This window comes from Coturnix japonica, chromosome 7 (assembly GCF_001577835.2).
Source record: "Coturnix japonica isolate 7356 chromosome 7, Coturnix japonica 2.1, whole genome shotgun sequence".
In the NCBI taxonomy this organism is placed as follows: Eukaryota; Metazoa; Chordata; class Aves; order Galliformes; family Phasianidae; genus Coturnix; species Coturnix japonica.
Window position 1 is genome coordinate 10,937,672 of NC_029522.1, and position 26,306 is coordinate 10,963,977.

General features: G+C 41.7%; 2 protein-coding genes and 1 long non-coding RNA gene across 13 annotated transcripts in view; 2 read left to right on the forward strand and 1 right to left on the reverse strand.

Moving 5' to 3' along the window:
* GPR1 (G protein-coupled receptor 1) overlaps window positions 1–12,760 on the forward strand; it is a 51,646-nt gene extending 38,886 nt beyond the window's left edge. For 5 of the 6 annotated variants that reach the window (XM_032445813.1, XM_032445814.1, XM_015868243.2 and 2 more), the window contains 3 exons: window positions 960–1,099; window positions 3,567–3,636; window positions 10,302–12,760. In XM_032445813.1, coding sequence (XP_032301704.1) covers window positions 10,318–11,370 — 1,053 coding nt within the window. In that variant the 5' untranslated portion in view covers window positions 960–1,099; window positions 3,567–3,636; window positions 10,302–10,317 and the 3' untranslated portion in view covers window positions 11,371–12,760. The remainder of the gene's footprint in view (window positions 1–959; window positions 1,100–3,566; window positions 3,637–10,301) is intronic. The other variant, XM_032445815.1, reaches the window with a different exon arrangement.
* A 1,060-nt stretch (window positions 12,761–13,820) lies between these two features.
* On the forward strand, window positions 13,821–19,480 carry LOC107316580. Its single transcript, XR_004307928.1, has 2 exons — window positions 13,821–14,912; window positions 17,494–19,480. It is a non-coding gene; the product is annotated as an uncharacterized LOC107316580 (long non-coding RNA).
* A 1,163-nt stretch (window positions 19,481–20,643) lies between these two features.
* RAPH1 (Ras association (RalGDS/AF-6) and pleckstrin homology domains 1) overlaps window positions 20,644–26,306 on the reverse strand; it is a 178,645-nt gene continuing 172,982 nt past the window's right edge. For 5 of the 6 annotated variants that reach the window (XM_015868252.2, XM_015868251.2, XM_015868246.2 and 2 more), the window contains one exon: window positions 20,644–23,193. In XM_015868252.2, the coding sequence (XP_015723738.1) occupies window positions 21,214–23,193 (1,980 nt within the window). In that variant the 3' untranslated portion in view covers window positions 20,644–21,213. Of the gene's footprint in view, window positions 23,194–24,527; window positions 25,153–26,306 lie in introns of those variants that run through there. The other variant, XM_015868253.2, reaches the window with a different exon arrangement.

Genomic DNA, 26,306 nt, shown 5'->3' on the forward strand with positions numbered 1-26,306 from the left:
GTTCTGAGCCATAACAGTAGTGCTTCAAATTGATAGTCTTATTAACCAGGGGCTGAAATTTCAGCATTTTTCTTCTCACTAAATAATTCCACTTTTTATTCTTATTACTTTTACTGGAATCAGTAGAGTTGATGCCTGGAAGATCTGCAATTGACCAAATTCAATCACCATTGAACATTTTAGGTACCTTGCATTAGTCACAGATGAGTACAGCTGTTAAGATTACTCCTTCCACTAGAGGATTTGGTTTTTGGTAAGGGTAGGCTGACAGACCTACAGCTGATTTAAAATGATATGTTGAATGCAATACCATCAGTGTCAGGTGAAGCTATGGTACGTAGATACTAGGAGAACAATATTCCCATTTTACTGGCTGAGAGACTAAGGTATATGGATAGCATGAGGCCTGACCACAAACACTCAGTAGCCTCTCAACAGAGCTGGGATTAGAGCCAAGTCTCCCAAAACCCCGTTCAAATGTCTGACCACAGAATTGCACTGACTGGTGGGCAAGAGGTTAAGTACCTCAAGCTTTAGGAAGTTCACTTTTCTCTTGCATACAAAAAGGAGATTAATAGTAATAAATATAAACTGAAAGTATCTCACTATACAGTTAACAAACAATGCTTTCAGTGTAGCTTAAGCATCTTTCTGCTCATTCAACATTATTTTCTATAAACCAGAGCGGTAAGGAACAAAGTAGTACTGTTAAAATCCCTCTCTACATAACAAAAAGCAGCCTGCAACTGTAAAGTCCATTTCCATTCATCAGCCACCACATCTGTTGCTTGCTTGGACACGGGCCAGAATGATTCATTCACATGTCTAACATTTATTTTGGTGAAATGCTGGGATTATACAGAAGGGCAATATTTCAGAACTGGGTTTAGCAAACCAAGGGAAGTTGGAAACAACTTCCTCACAGCTGAAAACAAACACGGTGTTATATCATTCTGCAGCTTTATTAAGAAGAAGGCAGTAGCCAAGTGAAGCAGCTGGAATCACACTGAAGTCACTCTGAACCCTACAGTTCACTTCATTCTTCCTTCTCCTACAGAGAGCACATCCCTTACTCACCCTGTGCTTCCTTCTTAAGAAGGTAGGTCAATCTTTCTATTAAGTTTTAAATCTTTCTCCTTTCCTTCAGAATATCATGTATCTACTAACAAAATAACACTTGCAAGCAAATTCTGTAAGGTAGCAGGTTTAAAGAGTTACTTAGTATAAAGAATGTGATACTCGTTTGTTTCAAAGGTTCTTTTGAACCAACCCTGAGGCAAGAAGGGATATGAAAATAGGTGTGAATTTAATTTTCAGTAACTTTCAAATATGTTTATATGCTATTCAAGAAGTATTTTAGCCAGCCAAAGAATGCCAGCTGACCTCGGCTGAAATATCTCCCCATTCCTGGTGTTAGTTTTATTTGTTTGCTTTAAGGCTTAGGGATGGTGCATCCCCTACAGCTATCACAAATTCCAGTAATATGAAAAATAAGTACATTGGTTCTGATCTAGATTGTAGAACAGGATATCATTTCAACTTCAGGTAACAAATTGACAAATACGTTACTGTTAACAGGATGAGAACATCATTATTCTGAACAGTTACAGTCATGCAGAATTACAAAGAGATCCTTATGAGCTGAGCTGGAAGGTGTGTGTGTTTCTCCTACTATCAAGAAGTAAGGTAGAGTGATGTGAATCTAGCTGTCACTCAGTATGTGGAATAGAGTTTTCTAGGAAACAAGATTTAAAGCTTCCTATATGAGAATATAATAAGCAGGGCTGAATTTCATCTCCTGTTCAGCCCTAGTGATATCCACATCACTGTCCCCTCTAGCCTTTTTAAATGCTATCTTGCAAAAAATCAAACAAAATACCAGAACTCTCTCTGTAGCTTTATAGAAGATGCATAGACTCACTAAGAATTAAGACACATTTGCTTTCTAACCGAATAAAATTTTCTTTCTGATTAACTTGACATTTAAATTTTTCAGTCTATGATCTGTTCTTAAATATCTTTGCGTGCGAGTATGTGAATAATTCCACTATTCCTAATAGTAAATAGATGGTTTTGCAGAACACTGTAGTCTGCTGAATGCTTTTGTTACTGGCTTTTCTATTCATTTTGTCTTGTGGAATGTGCCAACAGTTCTGATGTCTCTCTCACTGCAGTTACTGGTTGTCTGGCTAATTTTCACGCATTATTTCTAATAATGGTTTAATTTGTGTTCATTCAGTCTGAGAGCAGAGCCGCATTGTTGCTGGCTTTGCAGAAGGGAACTGAGTTGGAGGGACAGTTTCTCATGGCACGTTACCAGAAGAAACTGCTGAGGCTGGGGCGGGTAGTTCCCAAGAGACATTTGGTTTTAGGAAGGAAGATATCATCATGCATGGATCATCTCTCCAACACTCTTTGCTACTTTTACAGAGTGCTTGAAGTTCCTGACACAAAAAGAAAAATTGTCCTCAAAGCATTTGCTTCTATGCTCTTATTTTCAGCATGTTCCATATGCCATGGTCTTGGAAACATGAGATTAAAGAAAAACAAACACATATAAGGCTATGACTGCTGTCTTCTAGAGACAACTTTCACTGGCTTGCTGCAGCTCTTTTTTACCTGCTCTCTGCTTTACTGCATTGCATTTCTTTAAAGTATTCTTTTCATTGCTAAGCCCAATGGCAAACTAACCAAACCCATAGAAACAAGCCAGGTTTGACTTCAGGGGTATTTATAAAGGCCAGCACTCCAAAAGGCTCCAGACTTTGCCAGGAACTTTAGCTCCCAAAGAGTATCCAGTATCTACTATTATTTTTACACTTTTCTAACCCTAAAATCATTAAGAGTTATAGATGCAGTTTTAATGTATTTATAACCATTGGCCATCTAGTACCCAGGTATACTTGTGTAAGAAAGAAAGCCAAACAAATTTTTCCATGGTTAGCCTAATGTTTAGTTATCTGTTCACTTCTTTTGACTTCAGTTTCCTTTGTTTGACATAGATATAGATATCTATATCTCAGGTCACCACATACAATCAGGAAAACATCAGCAAATAGGCAGTGAATGGCATTTTTAATTTCAGTTCTAGAATTCTTGATTAGATCACAGAAAGAACTTCCAGGAGGACAGAGAGCAATGTATTCCCATCTCTGTCAACTTCATTTGTCTTCCTCTAAACTGCCTGTTTCTTTCTTTCTTCCCTAATATCTCGCTTCTGTTCCTTCCTGACAATTCTCAAGAAATATTTCAAGAATTATAAGACATGAATGTGAAGAACCAGCACCTTTTCCCTTTATCCATATAATCTCTTTGCCTCTTCATTGCTTTGGCAAGGTCTGGATTCTACCTTCATCTCTTTCTTTGAATCTACTGTTTGGCTTTAGGCAAGTTACTTCTGCTCCTTTCCCCAGTTCTCTTGTGTCAGTTTATTCTGTTTTGATTGTAAACAAGGTAGGAATTGTCTCTCATTATGTGCTTACTGCGCCTAGATGCAGTGAGGCTTTGATCTCCAAAGGCGAGGGCCTTTGAATACTTTCCCAACACAAAATGCTTGCCTCTTTCAGCAAGTGTGAGCCTGGCACAGCAAGTTTTGATCTCTTTTGAAGCTACCTGTTTGACAGAGACAAGAAAACTGTAAGTAGCTCCTGAAGCTTCATCATAATACCATTTTCAACACTCCCATTTCTTCTTTCTGGTAATCTTGCAAAGAGCTCAACTTCATATTGTTCAAGTGAGATGTTCAGTAAATGTTAAGAACCATTGTCCCTTTAACAACATTAAGTAAGAGGTTCTCAGTGTCTTAAACTCTCACTGGAGCATATTGGGCGATGTCTGGTGAGTCTAATTCCACATGACATGAAAGTGATTTGCAAAGGTAATATACGAAACCTGTAAAACTAGTATTTCCAAGCTTATAGTTCAACATCTGAATCAGATGCCATCTATTCAGATCGCTGCTAGGAAGTATTCCCTGTACTACATTAGGGAAATACACAAACATCTAGTCCCCCTGAAATTGTTTTACTAATATAGTATGGGTTTTTGGTTACTTTTTTTCTTTTTCTTTTCAGTCTTTTAAGCATAAGCTTGAGTCTAAAATAAGTACTGTCTGTAAAGTAAAAATAAATATCTTTGTATGAATACTAGTAATACACTGATTCTGTTACAAGTGCTGCTCCAAAAGTAAAACCTCCTATTTTATTATGTTGGCCCACAGCATCAGAGGTAGATGCTGTTTGTATGGCAGTAGAGGTTTAACCTTTCCACCTTCATAATGGCTGTTTTGCAGAGATTACAGCAACTCTTTACACTCATAATACCAGAAATGTTATTTGGACTTTTAGCTGTATTAACAGAGCAGAATGAGAGCAAAAGCTAACTGCACAGTTAAGATATCGCCTCCTCCCAGTGCATATTCCAAGGACATCCAAGTTCCTGTGTTTTCTTTGGAGATGGAAATCTTAGTGCATGGGATCTGCATGAAAATAAACCAGTTTTTACCAAATGCAGTTGCTGGCTCTAGAGACTTTTGGATTACCTGTTTATAGAAATAGGCTGCTCAATTTCAGCAGTTGTCTGGATGATTTGTTCTATTCAAACCAGAGTTACTGTAGATATTTTTCCTATTACGGAACCATTTTTTAGATACAGAGTTGGGTTTTCCATTTGTTGTTTAACATTTCTGTGGCAGCAGAAGTCCATGCCTGAAATCATTGTTTTACCAGTATTAGCTGTGTTTGTTCTATGAGTTAATCTCATTGCAAGACTCACTTAATCTGTACAAAGTGTTATGAGACTATTATCTGGTCAGATGACTTCAATACCACAGATGAAGTGGTGCATTATGACTAACAGTATCATGTTTGGCCTTGCTTAAAGACAGTTTCTTTTGGCATAAGTTTTAGAGAATGTCTAGCTAGGACCTTGCATATGCATTTCTAACGCTGTTTCAGTCAGAGACATGATGGAGAATGATGATTATTTACAATCCCACCTTATTTTCTAGAGCAAGTCTATATCTGTACTGCATCCTGAAAAATGTTTCTAGTCCATGTCATACCATCACGATCCATTCAAGTTGTTGAACTCACAACAGCATAAAAAGTCACTTCATTACTGTATGTCTGACCACTAGAACAATTGTGCATTTTTGTGGAAAACAAGCCTTGATTCTGCTTTTCTGTGTACCAGATAAAAAAGCCAGTTTCCTAGAAGCTTTGTCTGCAGGGTCAGATTTAAGCTTAAATTATACTGTAGCTATAATTTAGTCTTGTAATATGGGTGTGCCAGACACTTCTTGCTATAAGAATGTTTCCACAAGGAGGCAAGTGGTAATCTTCCATACATAGCTGGCTGACAGTTTGTAATCTCACCATTGTTGTCTATTAACTTTAGGATCTTTACTTATGCCTTTGTAAAATACCTTCCAGAACTACATATATATTCTTCTAACAAACTTGCTCAGCCATCTGTGTTTTGAACTTCACAGATGAACATGAAATTCACCTAAAAGTTTATCTATTTGAAACTACATAGATTTAAAGTTTGGTACCTTATTGGGTGGTCTTATATTAGATGGTGTTCTCCAGCATCTAATTCTTGCAAATGACAAATGTTGAAGTGAATCGATCTAACAGGCTTTCCAGTAGCCATAAGATCATACATGCAGAATATGATATGCTCAGAATTACTCACTGAAACATTAAAAGGAGGGGTTTTGTGTTACACATTGAAACTAAATATTCAGACAACAAACTCCACATACTATAATTTTCCTATTAAGTCAGGGCCAGCTATTGAGACCTCTGAAATCAATTTGGCAGCCCAAAGGCTCTCAGCAGTTTATCACACTGAACAAATAGATCTAGAGGTGGCCACTCAAATATTTGGAGGTGGTCACTCAAGTACTGTTATATTAATATAACATAATTAATATAATATATTTAATATATATATTAAATACTCAAGTATTTGTTAAATTTTAACTGACAGACAGTGAATAAGCTTTTCCTTTGGACATATCTGTAAACTTCTAAAACTTTAGGTGAGGGAGATACTGCATGGGCTGCAGCCCAAGTATGTGGCATAAATTACCAGTGCAGTTAAACTGGACCCTAACTCACACGGTTGCCTAGAGAACTTGAACTCCTAGGAATACCTTACATTGAGTGAGGTGGAAGGAAATTGTGACTGTTTTGTTTGTCTTCTATTTTAGACTGAAAACCCAACCTAATTTCATTCCAAAGCCATTCCAGTGACCTCAGGGCTGAGGCATGGTGAGGTCAAATGACTTCCCTTGGTCAGAGGATGCATGTGGCACAGCCAGGAATAGAGCCCATAGACCTTGTCCCATATCATAACTGCAAGACTCTTCTTACTGTGACAAAAGTTGTTCTGTTGTGAGCAGGTTCAGTCATTTGTCTGAGCTGTCACTGTGGCTCACCTTTCTAGAATACTATCACGGTGGCACAGAATACAAAATTCAGGTACTTATAACTAAAAATAATAACAACAACAACAAAAAAAGGAAATCTGTCAATTCTGATCTTATTTTTCATTCCCTCCCTAAAATCCAGAGAAAGACATTTCATGTGACACACGGTAAAATTTCTTCCCAGCAGCTCTTAGGCTTTATGTTTTAGATATGTTTATTAACAATCCTTGTTTCTTTGAACGTTCTGTCCTAGGATTTGAAATGCATTAACACTGAGAGTCATCCTATGATGCTCCTATGAAGTCATTTCTTAATTGATTTCCGTTTCACAGAAGGGGACAGGAAATGAAGCCTCCTAGTCAAACATTCTGAAACTTATTTGCTTAAAATTTAACAACTATATTCATAATTAATCAACTGAGTCAAGGAAACTCAGTTTTCAGAGCTGCTTGTGACCTCAGCAAACAGGAACAGACCACCAGTTAAAAGACAACTGCTCAGCATACACTTTACACAGACTGTGTACTGTTTAAAAAGAAGACAGGATGAAGTCTAAACTTGGTTGTATTCATCCAAATGCAATATGACACTGTTCTGTAACCTGTAGCTGCCCCCAGGCCCTATTGCCAGGTCTCTGACCACATTTTCCTGTTTATTAAGAAATATTTCCCTCTCTGTGGCCCTTTTTCACAGCCCTGGAACAGTAGGGTCTGAGACACTGAACTGCATCATCTCCCTCTCCCTTTCTAACAATAGACCTAGAAACCAAATGGAAACTGCCAAAAGCCTTTTTCCTATTGGACTTATTTGCAGACAGGTTCATGAAAGTCTTCTCAGTCTGGAAATTAGGCAGTTCAGCAAAGACTGTGCAGGAAATCAGAAACAAAATAAGGAATAGAATTTAATTTCTTTACTTTAAAAGACCTGAACTTGGGCTTCAAGATAGTTCTGCTTCTTAAAGTATATTAATAAATAAACCCATGTGTTTGGGGCTTTGTAACACAAAGAAATATACATTGTGAATGATGGTTAATGGCTCTCCCAGGAGAAAAAAAAAACATATCTGCATCCTTACTGCCTTAAAACAGCACAGCTCCACTGAAAATCCCCTACTGCTTATCTTTTGGAGAGCAGCACCCAATGCCGTGAAGCTTGTTACAAACATACTTTGTATATATAGAAGTTAAATGCAGCAGCTTCTGGGCTTTGCAAATTGAATTGCCAAGTCTTGCCATATAGCCTAATTTCATCATCTGTGCCCTGGGAGCAATGGTAAACAATGTTCCTCCTACTTTCTTACCCCACTGCTGGAAGACTGGGAGGTAGAGATAAGGAAAAAGATAGCCAAAGAAAAATATTTCCCCAATGTACATTGCCTTTTAGATGTGTGCTCTTTGAGTGGAAGCTTGTAAGTACTCAATATTTAGCTGCTTTCTTTCTGCTGTACATTGTCCATGAAATTCTAAATATCAAATGAATGTTGTTGGGCAGTAGGCAAGCATCTGTTATTGTTGTTGTTTTTAACCCAGTTAGAAAAAGGTAGTTTGGGGGTCACACTTCAGGGGAGAAAATGCTTGAATCCAAGTGTATTGTGCTAGCTACTGAGAAACTTAGAAGCAAGCCTGATTAATGACTAACATACAGGATGTAAATCATCAAAATACTGGAAAATTGCACTGGTTTATTTAATTGCATAAATTCAACTTGAAGTTATAACTGTATACAGGCGAAGACACTTAAAAATCCAGTTAACTTCAGTATCCTCTGAAACTGTCCAAATGTAGGGTTGTTCCAGATGTTAGTGGTACTGCTTCTTGTTTATACCATTTCTCAGCAGATGTTATGCTGTTTGAAAAAATTACTCAGATGGGTGGTACCAGCATTTGATGCAGAGTCTACCCCCATGGGGCATGTAATTACATGAGTACAGCCCAATACATATCATTTTATCAGGGCAGTGAAGCAAATAACATTCCTTTAGCTTGATGCAAATTGCAAGGGGCAAATGCTATCTTAGCCTCATGATGGATGAGACTCTAGTGACTTTTATTACTTTTTTTAAACAGGAGATATGAAGTTACACAGCTTTGTTGTTCCAGCCTTGTCTCATCCATCTCTAAATGAGAATTCAAATACCGCCAACGTGTGCACATACATAGCTTCACTTACGCAAGGAAAGTTACATATATAAATACAGGCCTGCAGATGTGCTTCTGCAGGCAGTTTTCTCCTGACATCCCGCTTCTGTTGTCTCTTAGCATACCACAACAATGGAATTGCAGGAATGCATAGCTGGGTTCCAAAAGCGCAGGCTGAATCTCAGTTTCTGAACAGAACTAGCACTCAAAAAATGTACCATTGAGCTCATGCATGGTACAGCCAATGGGCTGGTCACATCCTGCTCTCAGTGCAGCCAAAAAACATTGCTTTAAAGGACAACAGAAATTAGTAGAATATTTCTTCTGAGTATGGAAGATATTTCTGTCAGACTGTGGTTATCTATGCTAATCTTTCTCCGTACTTTGGAATGAACACAGAACCTCTAAGTGCTTTTTCCTGCTCAACTATCATTTAATGTTTTCCTGTGCATTACTTCTTCCTTCTGGATCTTTCTATTGGTTTGTGTGTTCCCTTTTACTCCTCCTGTCCCTCCTACACTCTTCCTCTTCAGCTTTAGAGGAAAATTCCTATTTGAAAAATCACTATGTATTTGTAAGTTCCAGAAGCCTTTGTAACTGAAGAAAATTGAGACTTTTTTTAAAGACAAGCTAAACAAACAAGTAAACAAAACCACAAACCAATCATAACTCCAGCTGTAGCACTTACAGTGTCTATTACTCTCCTGGAAACATTGTTTTCTTCCCTTAATTCTTCTGTTAATTCTTCTGTTTCTCAGATCAATAATGGAAGAATATGCCAGTTGTATGTGTTGCCACTGAAGTATTTTCCTTATGTTTCTTTCTCTACATCCTTTGCTGCATTTTGTCTGGGCTGTATCCCAGGGAACCTAACACTGAGTGGGTCTGAGAATCAGCATGCCTTGATATAAGGATGAATGTGCAATAGACAGGAATAAAGCAAAAAACTTTCACTTGCTGGCAAAATTACTGTCTATATTTTGTTAACAATAACTTGAAATGTGTTAGGATGCACATAATTTCTTTTATTCCACTATGAAAAAAGGCTTCCTGGCACCTACTTGCCTTTGCAGATACCCAACACTACTCTGATTTTTGATAAAGACATGGTCTGTTACTTCAAATAGGATCAGAGCAGTTGTAATGCTATAGAAAGTATAGCAACAAAAGCAACAAGGTCCCACGCTGCAGCAAGTGAGAGTTTTCTTAAATTTTAACAGCCGTGGGCACAGAAATAAAGGAAAGAAGTTGCTTACCTTCAGGAAGTATCACACAGGCAGGGATCTCCAATGAGGTACCCATGCTTCTGCTGCCAACCCTTAAATAAGGCCTGGTAATCTCACTGCATGCACCTGAGCTCCCCTGTTTTGGCCCTGCCTTTCTGCCAGGTGCCCAATCACTGTTCAGGCCTTGACTTAGCATTTCTGCTACCGTGGTAAAATACCAATCCCAAGAATACAAATCACGATTCAGCTGAACTTTGCAACATCATCTACCAGTCATGCTGTGGTCAGTGCTCTCTTAAGATATAAAAGCAAGGAAAACAGTTCCTGGACTACTTTTCTGAAGTTTTTCTTGCAATGTCTCCAGCGAAAATACTCTGCAAGCTTTGTAATAAAGGTTGACAGCCAGGAAGTGATAGATAATATGAAACTAAACTCAAAGGAGTTGCAGGTTACTATGTACAACAGTTCCCCTTTGATTGTTCCATTTCTTTTCTTCCCTAGAAAGCAGCTGTGCAACATGACATTTGAAGATTTTGAGAACTACTCTTACTTCTACGACCTGCCTGAGGAAGAAGAATCACCCCAGTCTACCCTCAGCATTGCCCATATGATTTCCCTTTCATTTTACAGTGTGGCATTTCTTCTGGGAGTCCCAGGCAATGCCATTGTCATCTGGTTTATGGGCTTCAAGTGGGATAAATCTGTCTCTACACTCTGGTTCCTCAATCTAGCCATTGCAGATTTCATTTTTGTTCTCTTTCTGCCCCTTTACATCACATACGTGGCAATGGGTTTCCATTGGCCTTTTGGGAAGTGGCTCTGTAAAACGAACTCATTCATTGCACTACTGAATATGTTTGCCAGTGTTTTCTTCCTGACATTCATCAGCCTTGACCGCTACATCCGCCTCGTACACCCAGTTTTTTCCTACAAGTACCGGACTATAAAGAACACCCTCATTCTTAGTGTGGTCATTTGGATGTCAGCTGCAATTATTGCTGGCCCTGCCTTATACTTCAGAGACACAGCTACTGCTCTCAACAATGTCACCATCTGCTACAACAACTTCCATCTGCATGACAGAGAACTCATTTTGCTGAGACATCATATTTTGATTTGGGTGAGGCTTGCCTTTGGTTACCTCTTTCCTCTACTGACCATGGTTATTTGCTACTCATTGCTGATTGTTAAAGTAAAGAGGAGAACGGTGTTGACTTCTAGCAGGCTCTTCTGGACCATCATTGCTGTAGTTGTAGCTTTTTTTCTTTGCTGGACACCGTATCACATATTCAGCATTGTGGAGCTCTCTGCTCACCATGATGAAAACTTGCACGCCTTATTGCAGGATGGCATTCCCCTCTCCACAGGCCTTGCTTTCATCAACAGTTGTCTCAATCCAATCCTCTATGTTCTCATTAGCAAGAAGTTTCAGGCTCAAGTCAAGACAACAGTCTCTGAGGTACTAAAATTGGCACTGTGGGAGGTGAGCCGCTCAGGAACCGTCAGTGAGCAGCTGTGGAGCTCAGACAATACTCATGCGCCTGTGCACCATTGTGAAACTGCTCAGTGACTGTTCATCGCCATCCATCTATAAAATAGCTGACAGATTCGGAGCTGTTGTTGACTTCACATCTGCCAATGAGATGTGCATCTTTGCATATACAGTTTTATATTAACAGCTGGCTTTACTGTGCTTGCTACTTTCCTTTAAATGTTTTTAAAGGATACATCATTTGGGTGTGGTGTGGTTGCAGTGTGGACAGCCTGAAAAGAAAGTTGTCTGGGTTTTCTATCAGGAATATTGTTGTAATCCTGGTGTTAACAGTACTTCACTGATCTCACAGGAGCACATAACATTCCTCTGATCACCACTGATAACATTTTTGATCTAGGCATCCTCTTGAGAGATCATAGTCAGGCATCAGTGGTTTGTGAGCTTCACAAGTATTTCACTCTTGTTGAAAGCAGGAGTCACCTTGCTATATCCCAGCCAAAAGAAGTTGTCACTGGCTTCACTCTGCCATCAGAGAAGTAACTCAATACAGAGAATACTGAATTGCAGCCTTGTCCTTCTAAAGAATAATGGAAATAAAATGTTCACTCCCATTGCTTTGCCTTATACTGAGCTGAGACGCAGGGCTGTGGTTTCTTGTCACTTACGTGCTTTTAATGCCATTTGGTTGGTGTTTCAGAAAATATTTTGGCTCATTTGAAATACATAAAGAATTAGTGGAAATGTGTCTTACTGAATCTGAGACCTAAGGCCCTTGTCACATGTTCTTTTTGTGTTTAAACTTCCAGGTTTTAGAGATTTCACATTTATTAGCTGTTTTCTGCTGGTCTCTCAAACAAAGGTTAAAGTGCAGTAAAACATTCTATCTTAATGACTAAAAAGGAGCAGGGTGAATTCACAAGCATGTAGCCAAATTCAGACTTCTCTACTAAGCTGCAGTCAAGATTGTACATCCATGATACAAAGTTCACTCGCATTAGAAAGAGGCAGTAGACCCAGCTGTCCTATTTTCTGCTCCAACTTGTTGCCTGCTGTAAAATCACACCTACACCAATGCACATATACACACTAAGTGGAGCAAACCTATTTCTGAGGCAGTACCACTTAACTGAGAAGTTGTATGAGAGATAAAGCTCTGCTAAGAATAAAAACATAAAGCTTTAGGTGAATTTGAACTAGGTTTTTATTGTTATTGGCCTATATATCTAGAGTAAAACCAGCTTCCAGATAACATGCTAGCACATAAGTTGCTTTTATGCTGTAAATGAGGCCTTATATGTAAAACTTCATATGCTTCCATGCCCGCTAGCTGGAGGCATCAGAGAACATAGAGAGAAGCATCTGAGCTGTGGGGGTTCCTTGAAATGGCTGGAGATTGCTGCTGGTTTGCACCATGGCTCCTGCACAGTCCCTGCGGGATCTGGCAGGATGGTGGCGAATAGCTGGAGAACAAGTGCTCACTTGCCACAGAGGTTTGTTCACTTTTCACACCTCCTTTGCTGCCAAAGGCTCTCCCAGTGCAGTGCTTCTTGTGACTGAGAGGATGTGTTTGTCTTCTGCTTGTGCCAGCACACTGGTCTTGTCGAGGTAGCCCTACCTCTCTGTTTGCAAGTAGGCAGAATGCTTTGCCTCCTGCCTGGTGTGATTCTCCAGCACTTTTGTGACAGCCGAGAACCAAAGTTGACATTGGCAACAATGCAGCTTCTGCAAAGCAGCACTTTTATTTAGGGTGCTTTAGCTGAGCTATTGCTGCGCTCTTCCCAGCAGCTTTCACCAGTTCCTAGCAGATACTGCAAAGGCGCCTCTTCCCCTAGAAATGAGCTGCAACTATGAACCAAATGCAAAATATTTACCTTTTCCTTCTGGAAAGGACAGGACTTTTTGTTGGTTGGTACCCCAGCAGCATCATCAGCACAACTTTTTTGGAAAGCTGCTAGAGGATGCTGTAGGAAAAGTGTAGCGCTGTGGTTCGCTGGGTTGTGAGTGTAGAGTCATTAACTAAGGACTGTAGCATGTAATGAAACATTGCAAAGCCATGCAGAGCTTTAGTTCTTATGTTGACAACAGTGGCAGAGGGAAATGTGCAGAACTATCACATTCACAAAGGCAAATACTCAATGTTGAGAAGAGGCACTGTTGTAAAACAAACAGCACGAGCAGGTAGGTGATGGACTATAGCTTACAGGGGGCCACGTTAAAGAATTTATTGTGCTTACAATGTACTTTCCACCTACCCCCCTTTGGCATCACTCAGTATTAGGCACAGCCGCATTTTGTGGCTACAGTGGTATTATACAGAGGTCAGAATAGTGCAAGAGGGAACTTCTTGCATGGACAAGTAGTTTCTATGAATTCTCTGGAAATGTTAGTGTCTAACATGGATTTTTTTGGTCCATGTTTTATTCTGAAAACAAAACCCCACACACACACATTTGGGTTGCAGTTGGAAGGAAGCACTCTGCGCTTTTGATTTTGGCGTGCTGATGCAGTGAGGAGGTGCAGCCCGCTGTAAATGACTGAGCCTGCAAGACTCTGGGGAGCTGGGTGCTGCCGGTAACATTTTATTGTGGTGTGCCATTTGAACCATCTTCCAAGTGAGTGCAAAACCCAATTTTTAATTTTTTTTAATTAATTGTACTTGGAATTAACTGTTGCTGTGTACTAAACATCTTGTTACGAGCCCTGAATAAAAAGAACAAAGCACACACTATGTGTTCTGTGAGTGTGCCACCACTGCGTCACATTCCTTGTCTTTTGCTACAGGCTTTTCAACATGTTGAGGGATGGGGAGACGTGGCTTGTGTATGCAGGAGCCCTGTTCAGAGCAGGTGAGCACAGCACTTCCCTCAGCCCAGGTATGGCAGCAGCTCACATCTCCTCTTCTGTATGACCATATTTCCAGTCATTTGGCACTGCTAGGATACCAGCTCCTTCTTCCAGCACAGGTGCCCATGTTGCATTCACAGCTCTGAGCTGCTGTCCTCTAGTACCAGCTTTACTTTTAGGCTAGGATTTTTCTGAGCTGGGTGGAGTGCTGTTTTTCCTCTTCACCTTTCCCAAGCACCATTCTGCATCGCCAGCCTTTAGGCAGAGCTCACTTCCTTGAGGTCTGCAGGAACAAAGCAGCTTTTCTTCTTTCAGTGGCGACGTGAGTGCCCCGGGTCCATGACACTCCAACTGCTTTCCTTGCAGTGCAGGCAGCTGTGCTGGTGGTACAAGTTCTGTTCAGGGAGCTTGGTTCCCATTCTGGTACATGTGCAGCTGCTGCTGCTTTTGGCTCAAGGTAAAGGTTACCTCAGTTTTACATGTAAGCCCAAGTACAGCAGTGTCTCTAAGAATTTAGTGCCCTACATGAGCAGGAACTCAGTCTGACTTCTTTCATCTTAGATTTCAAATCCCTGCAGTAGCAGCTCATGAGTGCTGCACAACCAGCCTATGTGCATCCCCCATGGAAAGGTACAGGAGAATGAATTCCCTACCGTGGACCCCAGCGAGGGGCTGCCCCAGCACTTACCAGCCATCAGCTGTTCGTGCAGAGCAGAGCTGAACCAAGTAGTGCCAGGACCTTGTGCATCTGAGGAAGCAGGCAGATGGAAAAGGTGAGCCTTCACTCTGGGTCTTCTTTAGACCTGTGGCTGGTACGCACAGTGCTACTGGTACAGCCAGCTCTGATCCACTAGAAAGAGCTGTGCAAAGGAACAATAAATAGCACCTAGATCAAGAATGAGCAACCTGTAACCAAGCAGGGACCTGTAAAAGGGAACCGCTGCTGCCCTGAGCACAGAAAGTGGGTTCTGAAAAAGGAAAATGGCAAGACAGAGGATTAAAACGAATTATTAAATTTAACTACATCTTTATTGAATTGTGCATATTCCATTGTATAATGATCTATATTGGGTACTCTATAAGGTATTTCTTTTGTCCTCTCTCATGCTTAAAAAAGTATATTTATACATATATTTATATATATTTATAATATGGCAAAGCTCCCCCCAACCTGAAGGTAGCAGTTCAGAAGAGCTTTGATTTTTATTTTTTTTCTTTTTTGGAAAGGAAAGAAGAGGGGAGGCAATCCCCATTGAAAGACAGAATGTGCAATTCTCTTTTGTAAAGCAGTAAATGATGTATTTTTCAGCACTCATCACAAGTTTGCTGTACACACAAATCATTGCAGTGACACTTTCTTACATTTCCATCCCCAGTATTGTACAGGATATCACTCGTGGCTGCTAACGGGATTTAGTGTAAGCCATAAAACTGCTGCTCCAGTTAATTTCTGGTCCGTGGCAGTCCATGAGGAGGGAAACCTAAGATTTCAATTGTAACTTGTGAAAGTATTGATTTTTCCTTTTTAAAGTGTAAGTAAAAGTGCTGCACCAAATTAGCAACAAGGGAGTCTTTAAGCACAGGTTCTCTAGCTATAACCTGTCCTTTGCCCATGCCCCTCGCAGGTCTGTGCTCAGTTACCTACAGCGGTGAGTCAAGGCAAGGGCTGCAGGACAGCTGACAGCAGCAGCCCTGTTCTCCTGCCACACAGCAGCTGCAGCCCCTGGCCACTTATCCTCAGAAGCAGCTGCTACGAGCACATCTGCATACCTGAAATGTAGCTCTGAATGCATCTTTGGCATCTTAGGAATTCCTGAGTGAGAGAGAACTATTTTCCATATAAGGAACAGTTGGTTCAATTCCCAAGTGTAGTAACAGACAGGTGCCTTAAGTGTTAAACACTTAAAAGGGGGTTTCCAAAATCTGTTATTCAAGTTTCTTCTCACTCATTCTGCTCACTAAAATCCCTGCTGTAAGAAACTGGGCATAGATACAGCACCAGCTCCTGTTCCTCCCGGTTCTTTTCTAGCTCACCTCATCAAGGACATACAGTTCCACTGATCAGTAGTGGCAGTTACTTTAATTTACATATGGCCAATCATGCTTGTCACCTCACTTGCAATTTAGTGGCTTAACCTTTTCAAAACTGGACAGAGCCTGCATCTCATTGGATTGCAGCATTGGTGAATGCTGAACGCTGCGCTGTAGTGCTGCTTTTGTCACTTGTTTTTAACTGAAGGAGAAAAGGAGTTCAGAAAGGAAACTTATCCAATTTTAGAAAAATGTAATTACATCTCTAAATGATAAAGTTTAAAAACCACCAGCTTTAACGGAAAGCTGCAGTGCTTAGTGCTCTCTGGATTGCAGTCTGCCCCGAGTGAAAAAAGGAACACACAGCTGAACACCAGGAGCCACGATAAAGAAGCTCCTATCACCAAAGAATAAGAGTGCCCTTGTCCCACATTAGGAGCACTGTTTGAACAAGAACACAGTTCTACATCTCTGCAATGAGGGGAAAAAAAAAAAAACGCCACCAAGAAAACACGTCCACGTGTTCTGAACGCATCTTCACTATCTTCTGGCAGATTACATTGCTTTTGTGTTTGGACAGACAAAGCTCCAAGAAGGAATATATGCTGACAAGGTGGAAGTTGTGCAACCAGAAAATACCTTCATAAACTACTGCTGCTACTTTGAAGTAAACACTAAAAGCCAGGAAGAGCATCAGGTGTTAAAAATTCTGCAGGTAATGAACTGAATCAAAATCACACTGCAGCCCTAAGAACTTGGCTCTATGCTAACAATACTTTCAAATGGAAAATCTTATTCTCCACCACAGCAGCTGTTCTCCAGCTATAGTTAAAGCCACTGAGCCATACAATGTCCCAATTAATCAAGGAGACGCAACTGATTTTAATGTGATTCAATAGTGGAAGTAGTGCTCAAAGTAAGACCCACTTACTTATTACCTTATTTAAAATAAGAGAATTTTATCTGCAATGGCCCCACTGAAGTACAATTTAAGTCTATGCAGTTTTCTGTAATAAGTAGGAAAAAAAAAATCTCCTTTTTCCCTTCTGCAGTTGAAATGGCACTTTTGGTTCCTTAACTGTGGAAAGAAATAATTGTAACCCAGAGCAAGACTGGCCACTCTGATTTGTGCTACCTGGTTGCCTAAGAGCACAGAACAAAGACGGTGAGAAACCACCACCACTCCACGCCTTCAACTCCACAACAGTAAATCTTAAAATGCACTTGTTAAAATGTGCTCCCCCTCCATTATACTCCTGAAGCCAAAGCGATTCAGATACCTTGAGTCTCCCTGATGTGTCATTTGTTCCCTGGTGCCTGCAGGAAATTGCACAATAAGTTCAGGAGAGGAGCTCTTTGGCTTTGAGGCTGCGCACCCAGTTAGAGCAAGTAATTCTTTTGTTGCATCTGGAAGCTACTGCTCAGAGGAAAGCAGGTAATTTCCATGTAAAAGAACTGAAATTACTAGATTACTTCTTTCTTTTCTGTGGGACTTGTGCCTCCTTCCTGTTTAGAAAGACAAAACAGAAGGCTGGCCCTGCTACCTGCCTGTCTGGCAGAGAGGAAAGTGGAAAGAACAGGCACTGAAACAGAGTACAGAATGCCATTACCCGCACTAATCAACTCCTGCAGAAGCAAGGCTTTCCCTGACATTACGAGTCAAAAGGTACATACACGTGTAATTACAGCTATCCATTTTCAGCATTCTAGGATGAAAACGTCTGCTATCTTTGTGTACAGAGTATGCTAGCTCGGCTTTCACCTATTCATTTTAGTAGTGCCAAAAAGATTACAGCCCCATGTTCTGCAGCAAGAAGCATCTTGCTGTATGTCTGAAATTTGTCTCCTTTGCTTTCTGATGATTTTAGCAGAGAAAATGGTAGAACTCAGAGACCAGTGCACAAGGGCAAAAATAGCTTACTTGTAAATAAGGCATAGATATTTGCTGTCATAAAAACAGTAGACACACCAGAAAAGCAAGTTACGTCAACAGGTCTCACAAGGTGAAAAGGCAGCCAGGTTTTCCAAACCACTCTGCATCCACATTTCAGTGCGCACCTGAAACACTTGCTATGTTTCTATCTGACTACTTACTAATGAAGGAAGTTGTATTTAGAAGGGTGCCACCTTTGCTGAAGCTCATTCTTCGTGCTGTAAAGTTGGTGTTCAATTTCTGTCTCCCAGCAAGCTCTTTAGCAGCCTGAAAAATTAAGCATGGACTTACTGTCTCATGGGAGATACTGCGTAAGTGAACTTGGGCACAGGAAAATAAAAAGAACAAAGCTCAAACACCTCTGAAAAACCTGCACTCATAACATTGCTCTGCCAAATGCAACTCCCAGAGGCACCTGTGCTGAAAGAACTGAAGAAAAAAGCAGAACTGTCACCCACCAGTGGAACTGTTTTGCAGGGAAAGAAAAAGAGGAGATAAGTGGAGTTCCCTGATTGCTGTCGTCTGGGAGCACGCACTGTGCCAGCTCCCATATGCACCCTACCAGGAAGCAGAGAATGCGCCTGCCTGCCTATCTCCAGTAGCGGCTGGGGAGTTATGACTGTCTGCACACATTGTGCGCCACTGATGGGTATGAGCCCCTTGAGCTGTGTACGGTACCAAGCAGCAGGAGGACCAATGTAGAAAATTACAGCACCCATGAATTCCAGTATAGCTTAACAATTCTTCTGTGAATTTATTAGCCAGCTATACTGAGCATACTCAAAATCAACAACACAAATGCTTCTAAGGACACTTCATAATCACAAAAATAGTAGAAACAAAAATCTGTGAACAATCTGAAAGATAGGAAAAAAAGTGCCTTTCCACAGCAGTTGCTTTAAAAATGCACACAATGGTATAACCTTATTGCTCAAAAAAAAACTAGTCTGAAATACCAAAATAATTTCCAGAGGTGCTGACAGATTTCAGAAAGGGATATGAAACAGGAAAGCAGAGACAGCACCATTGGTTTCTCTTTTCATGATGCACTTATTTAAATTTATATAGTTATAGATGTGTAATTTTCATTCTAATTGACAAACTTTTACCTATTGATAAATTATTCACAAAGACATTTATTTTATTATTTAGATTTGTTTAAAAAACTATAAAAAAGGAACAGTGGATCCTCTAACAATATTTCTATCAGCATGAATTTCTCTAACAAGAACTTAGCTTGTCTCTTATCTTACACATTTGAAGACACTGTCAGGTTAAACTACTGCCTTTGTTTCACTTTTGGGGGGAAGGAAAGCGTGTAATAATATTTGCTTTTGGAAAAAAGGTAAACAAGAATAAAATCCTTTTGACATCTGAGCCTTGGTGGCATCCCGGCCGTGACCAAGGAAGTTATAACAACCAAGGATAGCCTGGGAACAGGCCAATATTCTGCCTAACATACTTACATAGATTGTGTACCACTACCCTGTAAGGAGCATGCATAACACACAAGAGCACTTACGCTAACTACGCAAACATACAGGCCATGGCTAAAGCAGCATAGTGACACTTCTGAAGTGCAAACAAAGGACTCCGGTACCTGATGCCATGATTGTGACTCTGTGGCAAACAAAAAAACAAAGCCAGTATTTCCTACTCATGCAGCCCCTTAAAACTGTCTGCAAATGCTATTGCCTCTCAAGGATTTTCTTTCCAGTCCTCCCCTTGACTTTTAGAAGTGCAACTTCATAATTAACAGCTTAATGCGCTGGTCAGTTTCTGGCAGGTCAAAGAAAAGAGAAGCCATGCTTGCCTCAAGTTACCCATCTCCTCTCTGTCTAGAAAGCCAAGTTTCCTGACAGCTACTGATGAATTACAAACAGTGCTTTTAACTGCTTCCAGACGCTTGTTTCTGTAAAGGTAACACGATATTGGGCACAGACTGCATGAGACTGCACTATGTATGTTCATTTGAGAACGTTCATTTGAGAACGTAACGCAACCTGCCGAGACCTACCTGTTAGTTCAGGGAAAAGAGTTACACGTACAAGTGGTGCATCCACAGGGGTCAGCCTTGTGGGTTGGCACTGGTGCAGGAGTCCTGGCAGCTTTCAGAAGGGATGAACACAAATAGTCACCTTGTGACATAAAAACAAAAGGTCAAGCCTACTATAAAGTTAAGATGCATAATGGATTGGAATAACATACACTTACCCTAGTTACTTCATGGACAAAGAACTTCGAAATAATTTGTAGCAATGTATATCTTTAAACTATTTGGAAGGGAGGGGGAGGTTCCTTACAGTATAAATATATTTCACTCCAGCCCACTATATATAAAATCTATTTTCTTCCTCAGAACGTACTCATTTTCAGTAGTATTATGACCAGAATGTTTTGGTATGTTGTGTTTGTATTCTTCAATTGGTGACCACCGTACAGTTACTAGCAGAACATCTCAACTCTGCACCATCTAACCATCACAAACTGCCAAATTGTTTGTGTTTGGTTGTTTGTTTGTTTTTCCTGCTACTGCTTTTTTTTTTTTTTTTCTTTCGTTCTCCTTCTTTCTTTAAAGTGCCCCCAACAGTTTCATCTTTACAATCAGATTTGACTGGTTACAGAGTCCAATTCCCTATAATATAGCGACTGAAACAATAAATACGGATCTACAAAAACATTCTGGTTATCTTCTATAATTGCAATGAAATATATCACAATATATTATATACCTACACTTATAATACATGCACAAACATGTCTCACATGGACAGACACTACAAAAAAATTATCTTCCCCCTCAAATGCAGAAAAAGTAAGAAAAAGGGATTTTGGTCCAATCCATATGAAGGGTAAAAGAAATCAGAAATGGTAAGTCAGCGGCCCTCTACCCACCAGTAAAATACTGACAACCCCCAACCCCCAGCTGTTTTGGCCTAGACATGAGAGGGGAATGTCTCTATCTTTAGCCTTGACGGCACTTTGAGATCACCTCTTTTGACAGGGCTATTGTCCACGTCCCCACATACTCTCCAAGTGCACCACATCATGGGTTGGCTGAGCACAGAGCAGCCCACAGGTCATGGAGAGCACCAGCCCCAGGTGACTGACTACCAGTCCCGTGACAGCTTAGTGTTCTGATCCCGTTTGGGAGGTGCAGGGGGTGGCCCCCTCCGTAATGTTGCATAGCCGGATATATGACTTCCCCCGAAGCTGCTTGTCTTTTGCTGGTCGGCCAGGAGCTCTGGTGGGGGTGGCGGCAAGGCCATGTCATCCATAGTGGCAGTGGGCTCTGCTCTGGACATCCGTGCAGAGGAGAGTGAGCCATGCCGGGTGATGGATTTCCGCTGCAGCGTCCGGTTGAGGTCTGCCAGGAATCCTGGCTGAACGCTAAGGCCAGACTTGGGTGAGGTGGGCACTTGTGGGCCAGGTGTTGTCGGTGAATCCACAACGTCTGCCTGTGTCAGCCGAGTGCTGTCATTCCGCTTAGGACGTGTGGGTGGCGGAGCTTTTTTAACCGATGGTTTTGACCATGCCTGAGGCTGCGGGTTGACCACAGCAACTTTTGGAGAAGTGCTGCCCGAGAACACAGATGGTATCTCAACAGGTGGGGGAGGAAGATCTATTTCAGGCGGCGGTGGTGGAAAGTCTGAATCCGATGGCGGAGAAGGAAATTCAACCACGGGTTCCTTCCCAGATACCCCTGGAGCAGGAGCCTTGGCTGGGATCCCTCCCTGTGGAAGGACAATGGGCAAGCTCACGGCAGAGAGATTGAGTTTTCCAGGCTTTGGAGGGGCCACAGGAGGCGATGACTCCTTTGAAGGAGACCCCGATGGCTCTGGTGGATGTGCAAATTTGCTGACAAGGCGGTCCACCGAAGGTCTCTTGGACTCACTGTACTCAGTGGAGCTGGTGGACTTGATGCTGGAGTTCCGCTGAGGTGTTGGAGGTGGTTTCTTTGCGCCAGGGCTTGATGTCTTGCTGGTCTTTTTGACTGGAGACCCTGATTTGTCAGGGGGGGGAGAACCTGCAGAGGTAGCTGGGGAAGGAGGCGGAGGAGGAAACACTAAGCTGCTCTCTGGGGGAGGAGGTGGGAAATCTGGCGAGGGAGCAGAGACAGGCTGCCATTTGGGTTTTGCCTTCACCGCCGGAGGTGACTGGGGTGCCACACTCAACGGAAGAGGCTTCAGTGGCTGGGGCTCAGTGGCAGGTGGGGTGGGAGGAGGTGGGAACTGGCTGACTATCTGCTTCACTACTGAGGGCACTGGGGATTGAGGGGATGGGGGAGGCTTCGCTGAAAAACTCTGTTGCTTTGGAAACGTTGGGGGAGGAGCAGGGCCTAGAGGGGCAGGGGGCGGAGGAGGCACCTGGGGAGATGTGACACTTGGTTGTTTCTTAATTGCAAGAGGCAAGGGAACTGGCACAGGGGAAGTGATGTGTGAGACCCCTGGTGACGCCGCCTTCCTGCCAGGCTGTGGGGGGAGAGGAGTCATGAGAGGCTTTGGGGGTGCTTGGGGTGGTGGTGGGGCAGGCACAGGGGGAGGAGGTGGTGGCAATGGTGAGGCAGCAGCAGCAGCTGCCTGACTTATATTTGGTTGAACCTGATGGATTTTGGGAGGGGGCGGCGGAGGCGTGAACTGTGGTACAGAGGGGGCAACGGGTGCTGGCTTCAGCTGTGCCATGGCTGAGCCCGGTGTGGGGGGAGGAGGAGGCGGGGGGGGAGGTGGCATGACTCCATTGGGTGGCACTAGTATCTGAGGCTTGCCTGAAGATGGAGGGGGCAAGGGGGGCTGCTGTGCAGCAGCAGGGGCCTTGGAAAAAGGCCCACCGTGCTGGGCAGCATTCTGCAGCCTGGTGATGGTGCTGTACTTAACAAACATGGCAGCAGGTGAGGCAGCAGATGGGGTGGCCTGGCTGGGGAGTGGAGGTGGTGGGGGAGGAGGAGGGGGTGGAGGAGGAGGAGGTGGAGGGGGCGGAGGGGGAAGTGGTGGGGATGGTTGCGATGCTGTATAGGGGGTCACGACTTTCGTCTGTGGGGACACAGGAGGTGCAACAGAGATGAAGGGCCGACCTGCAGGCTCCATTCGGGCCTATTGGGAAGGGATTTTTAGTGAAAGTAGAGAGGGGAGAAAGAGAGAGAGAGAAAGAGAGAGAGAGAAAGAGAGAGAGGGAGACAAAGAGATTATGAAGTCAAGATCTAAATGTGCCTATCATTAAAAATTAAGTGGCAAGATTATAGCATGCAGGAATATTAGGAAAACTATGCAGCAAGAGATAGTCCTTTATGCTGACAAGCCTGAACTGTACCCCCCAAGTAGGGGAGGCTGACAAGAATCACCAGGGCCAGGTCTGCTTCAAGCAATGCTGAATGGCCGGGAGAAAATATGTGTCCCTAGGGGACAGGCAGCTGTACCAAGTGAGAATCACAAATCCTCCTGTGAGCAAACTTAATGAATCTAAGTGAACACTGCCCAGAATGCTCCTGGCCACAACAAATAACACCATGCAGAGCAAGAGCCTGCCGGCATCTCTTCACTCAGTAAGACTGACCTCCCTGAGCATCTGGTAAGCCTTCATGTTGATAGCTTAGGCCTTAACACTGCTTAGCATTACAGAGTGCAGAAGTCCTGAACTGCTCTAAAACACGTAAAGAGGAAGCTCGATGGAAGAATGCTTCCGAGATACTTCCATTCCACATGATCACACAGCAAATGCCGTCAAGGAAAGCAAAACAAAACAAACAAAAACAAAACAAAAACAAACACCAAAACAAAAAAAAACAACAAAAAAAAATCAAAAACCAAAACCAAAAACCAAACCAAAACAAAAAAACCAAACCAAACCAAAAACAAAATGAAAAACACAAAAAACAAAAAAGCATCAAAAAACAAAAGACAAAAAACAAAATCAAAACAAAAAACAAAAACAAAAAAGAAACAAAAAACCAAAACCAAAAACCAAGAAAAAATAAAACCAAAACCAAAAAACTAAAATCAAAAGAACAAAAAACAAAAAAACAAAGAAAAAAACTAAAAAAGAAAAAAAAACAAACCAAAACCAAAACCTAAAAGCAAAAAACAAAAAAAAACAAAAAAACCCAAGAAATAAGAAAAAGAAAAAAATAAAAAACCAAAAACAAAATAAAAAACCAACAACCAAAAAAATCAAAAACCAGAAACTAAAAACGAAAAGACCCAAAGGAAAAAGCAAAAGCGAAAAGAAAAAACCAAAACCAGAGAGAAGAGGGACTGGTGAAGTTTCCCAGCAGGGAATTTCCCATCAGGAAGCAGAAGAAGAGAGAAGGAGCAGAAGAGCTGTCCTTCAGCTGTTGTGCTATTGTGTTTTGTGTTATTCAGAAATCAGATGGACTGTGTAAACTGTACATGGAAGCAGCGTGGAAAGCAGCACTCAAGCTTTGTTGTGCTCAGTGGCTTTTGTTCTTGTTAAATCGTTTCTCTAACTCTGTAAACCTGTGTTGTTATTACACATGAAACAGACAATGTTTGAGTTGCTCAGAACTGCAGCTACCCAGCACAAAGTGGTTTTGCTACAAGCCAAGGTGTCACCTTCACAGTGCACAGCTTAAAATCATGCATTAGAAATGCAATACCAACATGGCAACCAACACACTCAGTACCTACACTGCCAGATATATTGACAAAAGTTTGCCCGATTGCGCTCATTTGTGCTGCATACATTAGTTTACAATTGCTTTAAACACAGGTGCACAGTTTCTATATGCGCAGGGATAACACAAAAATATCAGAGTAAGAAACAATAAATAGTAATTTGCAACAAACATGAGGTGTGCCTCTACCATCATATTAAGCTCATGGGGCAAGGGTGTATGATGTGCTGGAGCTACATCCGTGTGTTCACACAAGCAAGGGCAGATCTCGATCTCTTGCATATTGTTAGTCTGCAATTACCATTCTTCCAGTCACTCAAGTTAATGTATTTTCAAGAAGCAGCCCCTGACCTTAATTCTGCCCTGTATAAGGCACCACGGCTGTGCTGACCTTAGCTGTGCTGAGCTTCGCTTTTGATACCTGGGACAGCAAAAGGCAACAGGAAAAATAAAAGCAGCATAAAACAGATAGGGAGACTGAGGCATAAAAGAACAGCTATCTCTGAACAGCAAGATTTCAGAGAATCTGAAACGGTGAACTGCCCCTCGTGCCTTGTCACATAAAGCACACACTGCACTCATTTGGACACCGTCTGTAGCACCGCATTTCAAATAAAATTTTTCCAAGTCTAACAAGAAGAGACGTTCACTGCCCAGCTGTGATAGTGAAACAGATCGCTGTCCTTGTTACAGCTGTATCAATACTGTTGTTCCCTTTCTTGTCACACAGTTAAATACTTTCTATTGCTAGCCTGATTTGTTGAGCCCTTCCTTGGGCCAGACTTGCACAGGTTAAAAAAGAATGTACTGCAGTTTTACTTAAGTTAAATTTGTGACCAATTTACTCAGAATTTTCTTAGCATGGTTTCAAATTATAATTTTACAAAGTTAATTTCATTTGGATTCTTTGGATGTTTGAGGGCGATCCATTCACCTGCACTATGTGTGAGGAAGAGAAACACACCTTTTAGTGAATTTGTGCACAGAAAGGAATTACAATTGATGAAAGCTTGAAACATGGATGGCTCTTAACAGGGAGTAGTCTGAATATTTTATTTGTAAAAATGCTTTAATCAGATAACAAAAGTTAGTGGGGTTTATTTAAATGAGCAATTGCCAGTGGCTACGGACTGGATAAGAACAGCAGTGGTCCACAGTACTAAAAGTCAATTTTTCTCCGGAATTTCATAGAGAGCAGAAGAACGATCTCGTATGAAAACCAGAACTTCAGAAAACAGCACCATTACAGTGTCAGAGCAGAACTCTTCCACCTCTGTAGGATAACAGTGCCCCGTCTTTTTCATCTGCCCAGCCCCTGCACAAATGATGCATCCTGTACACATACACGAGCCATTTGCTGATGAACACACAGCAGGCTTTGCACACATGCAACAGAAAAAATCTGGCTCACAATTTAGCAAGCTACGTTCCTGGGCTGAGTACTATTTTACTGTTACATTCAGATAATTTTCAGGCCTGCAGACGCTGCAGAAAATTTTCAAGTCTCACAGAATACAGCCCAGTCAGTTTTCACACTGTGCCACCTGTTCTTTTTCACTTGTACACATGATGCTG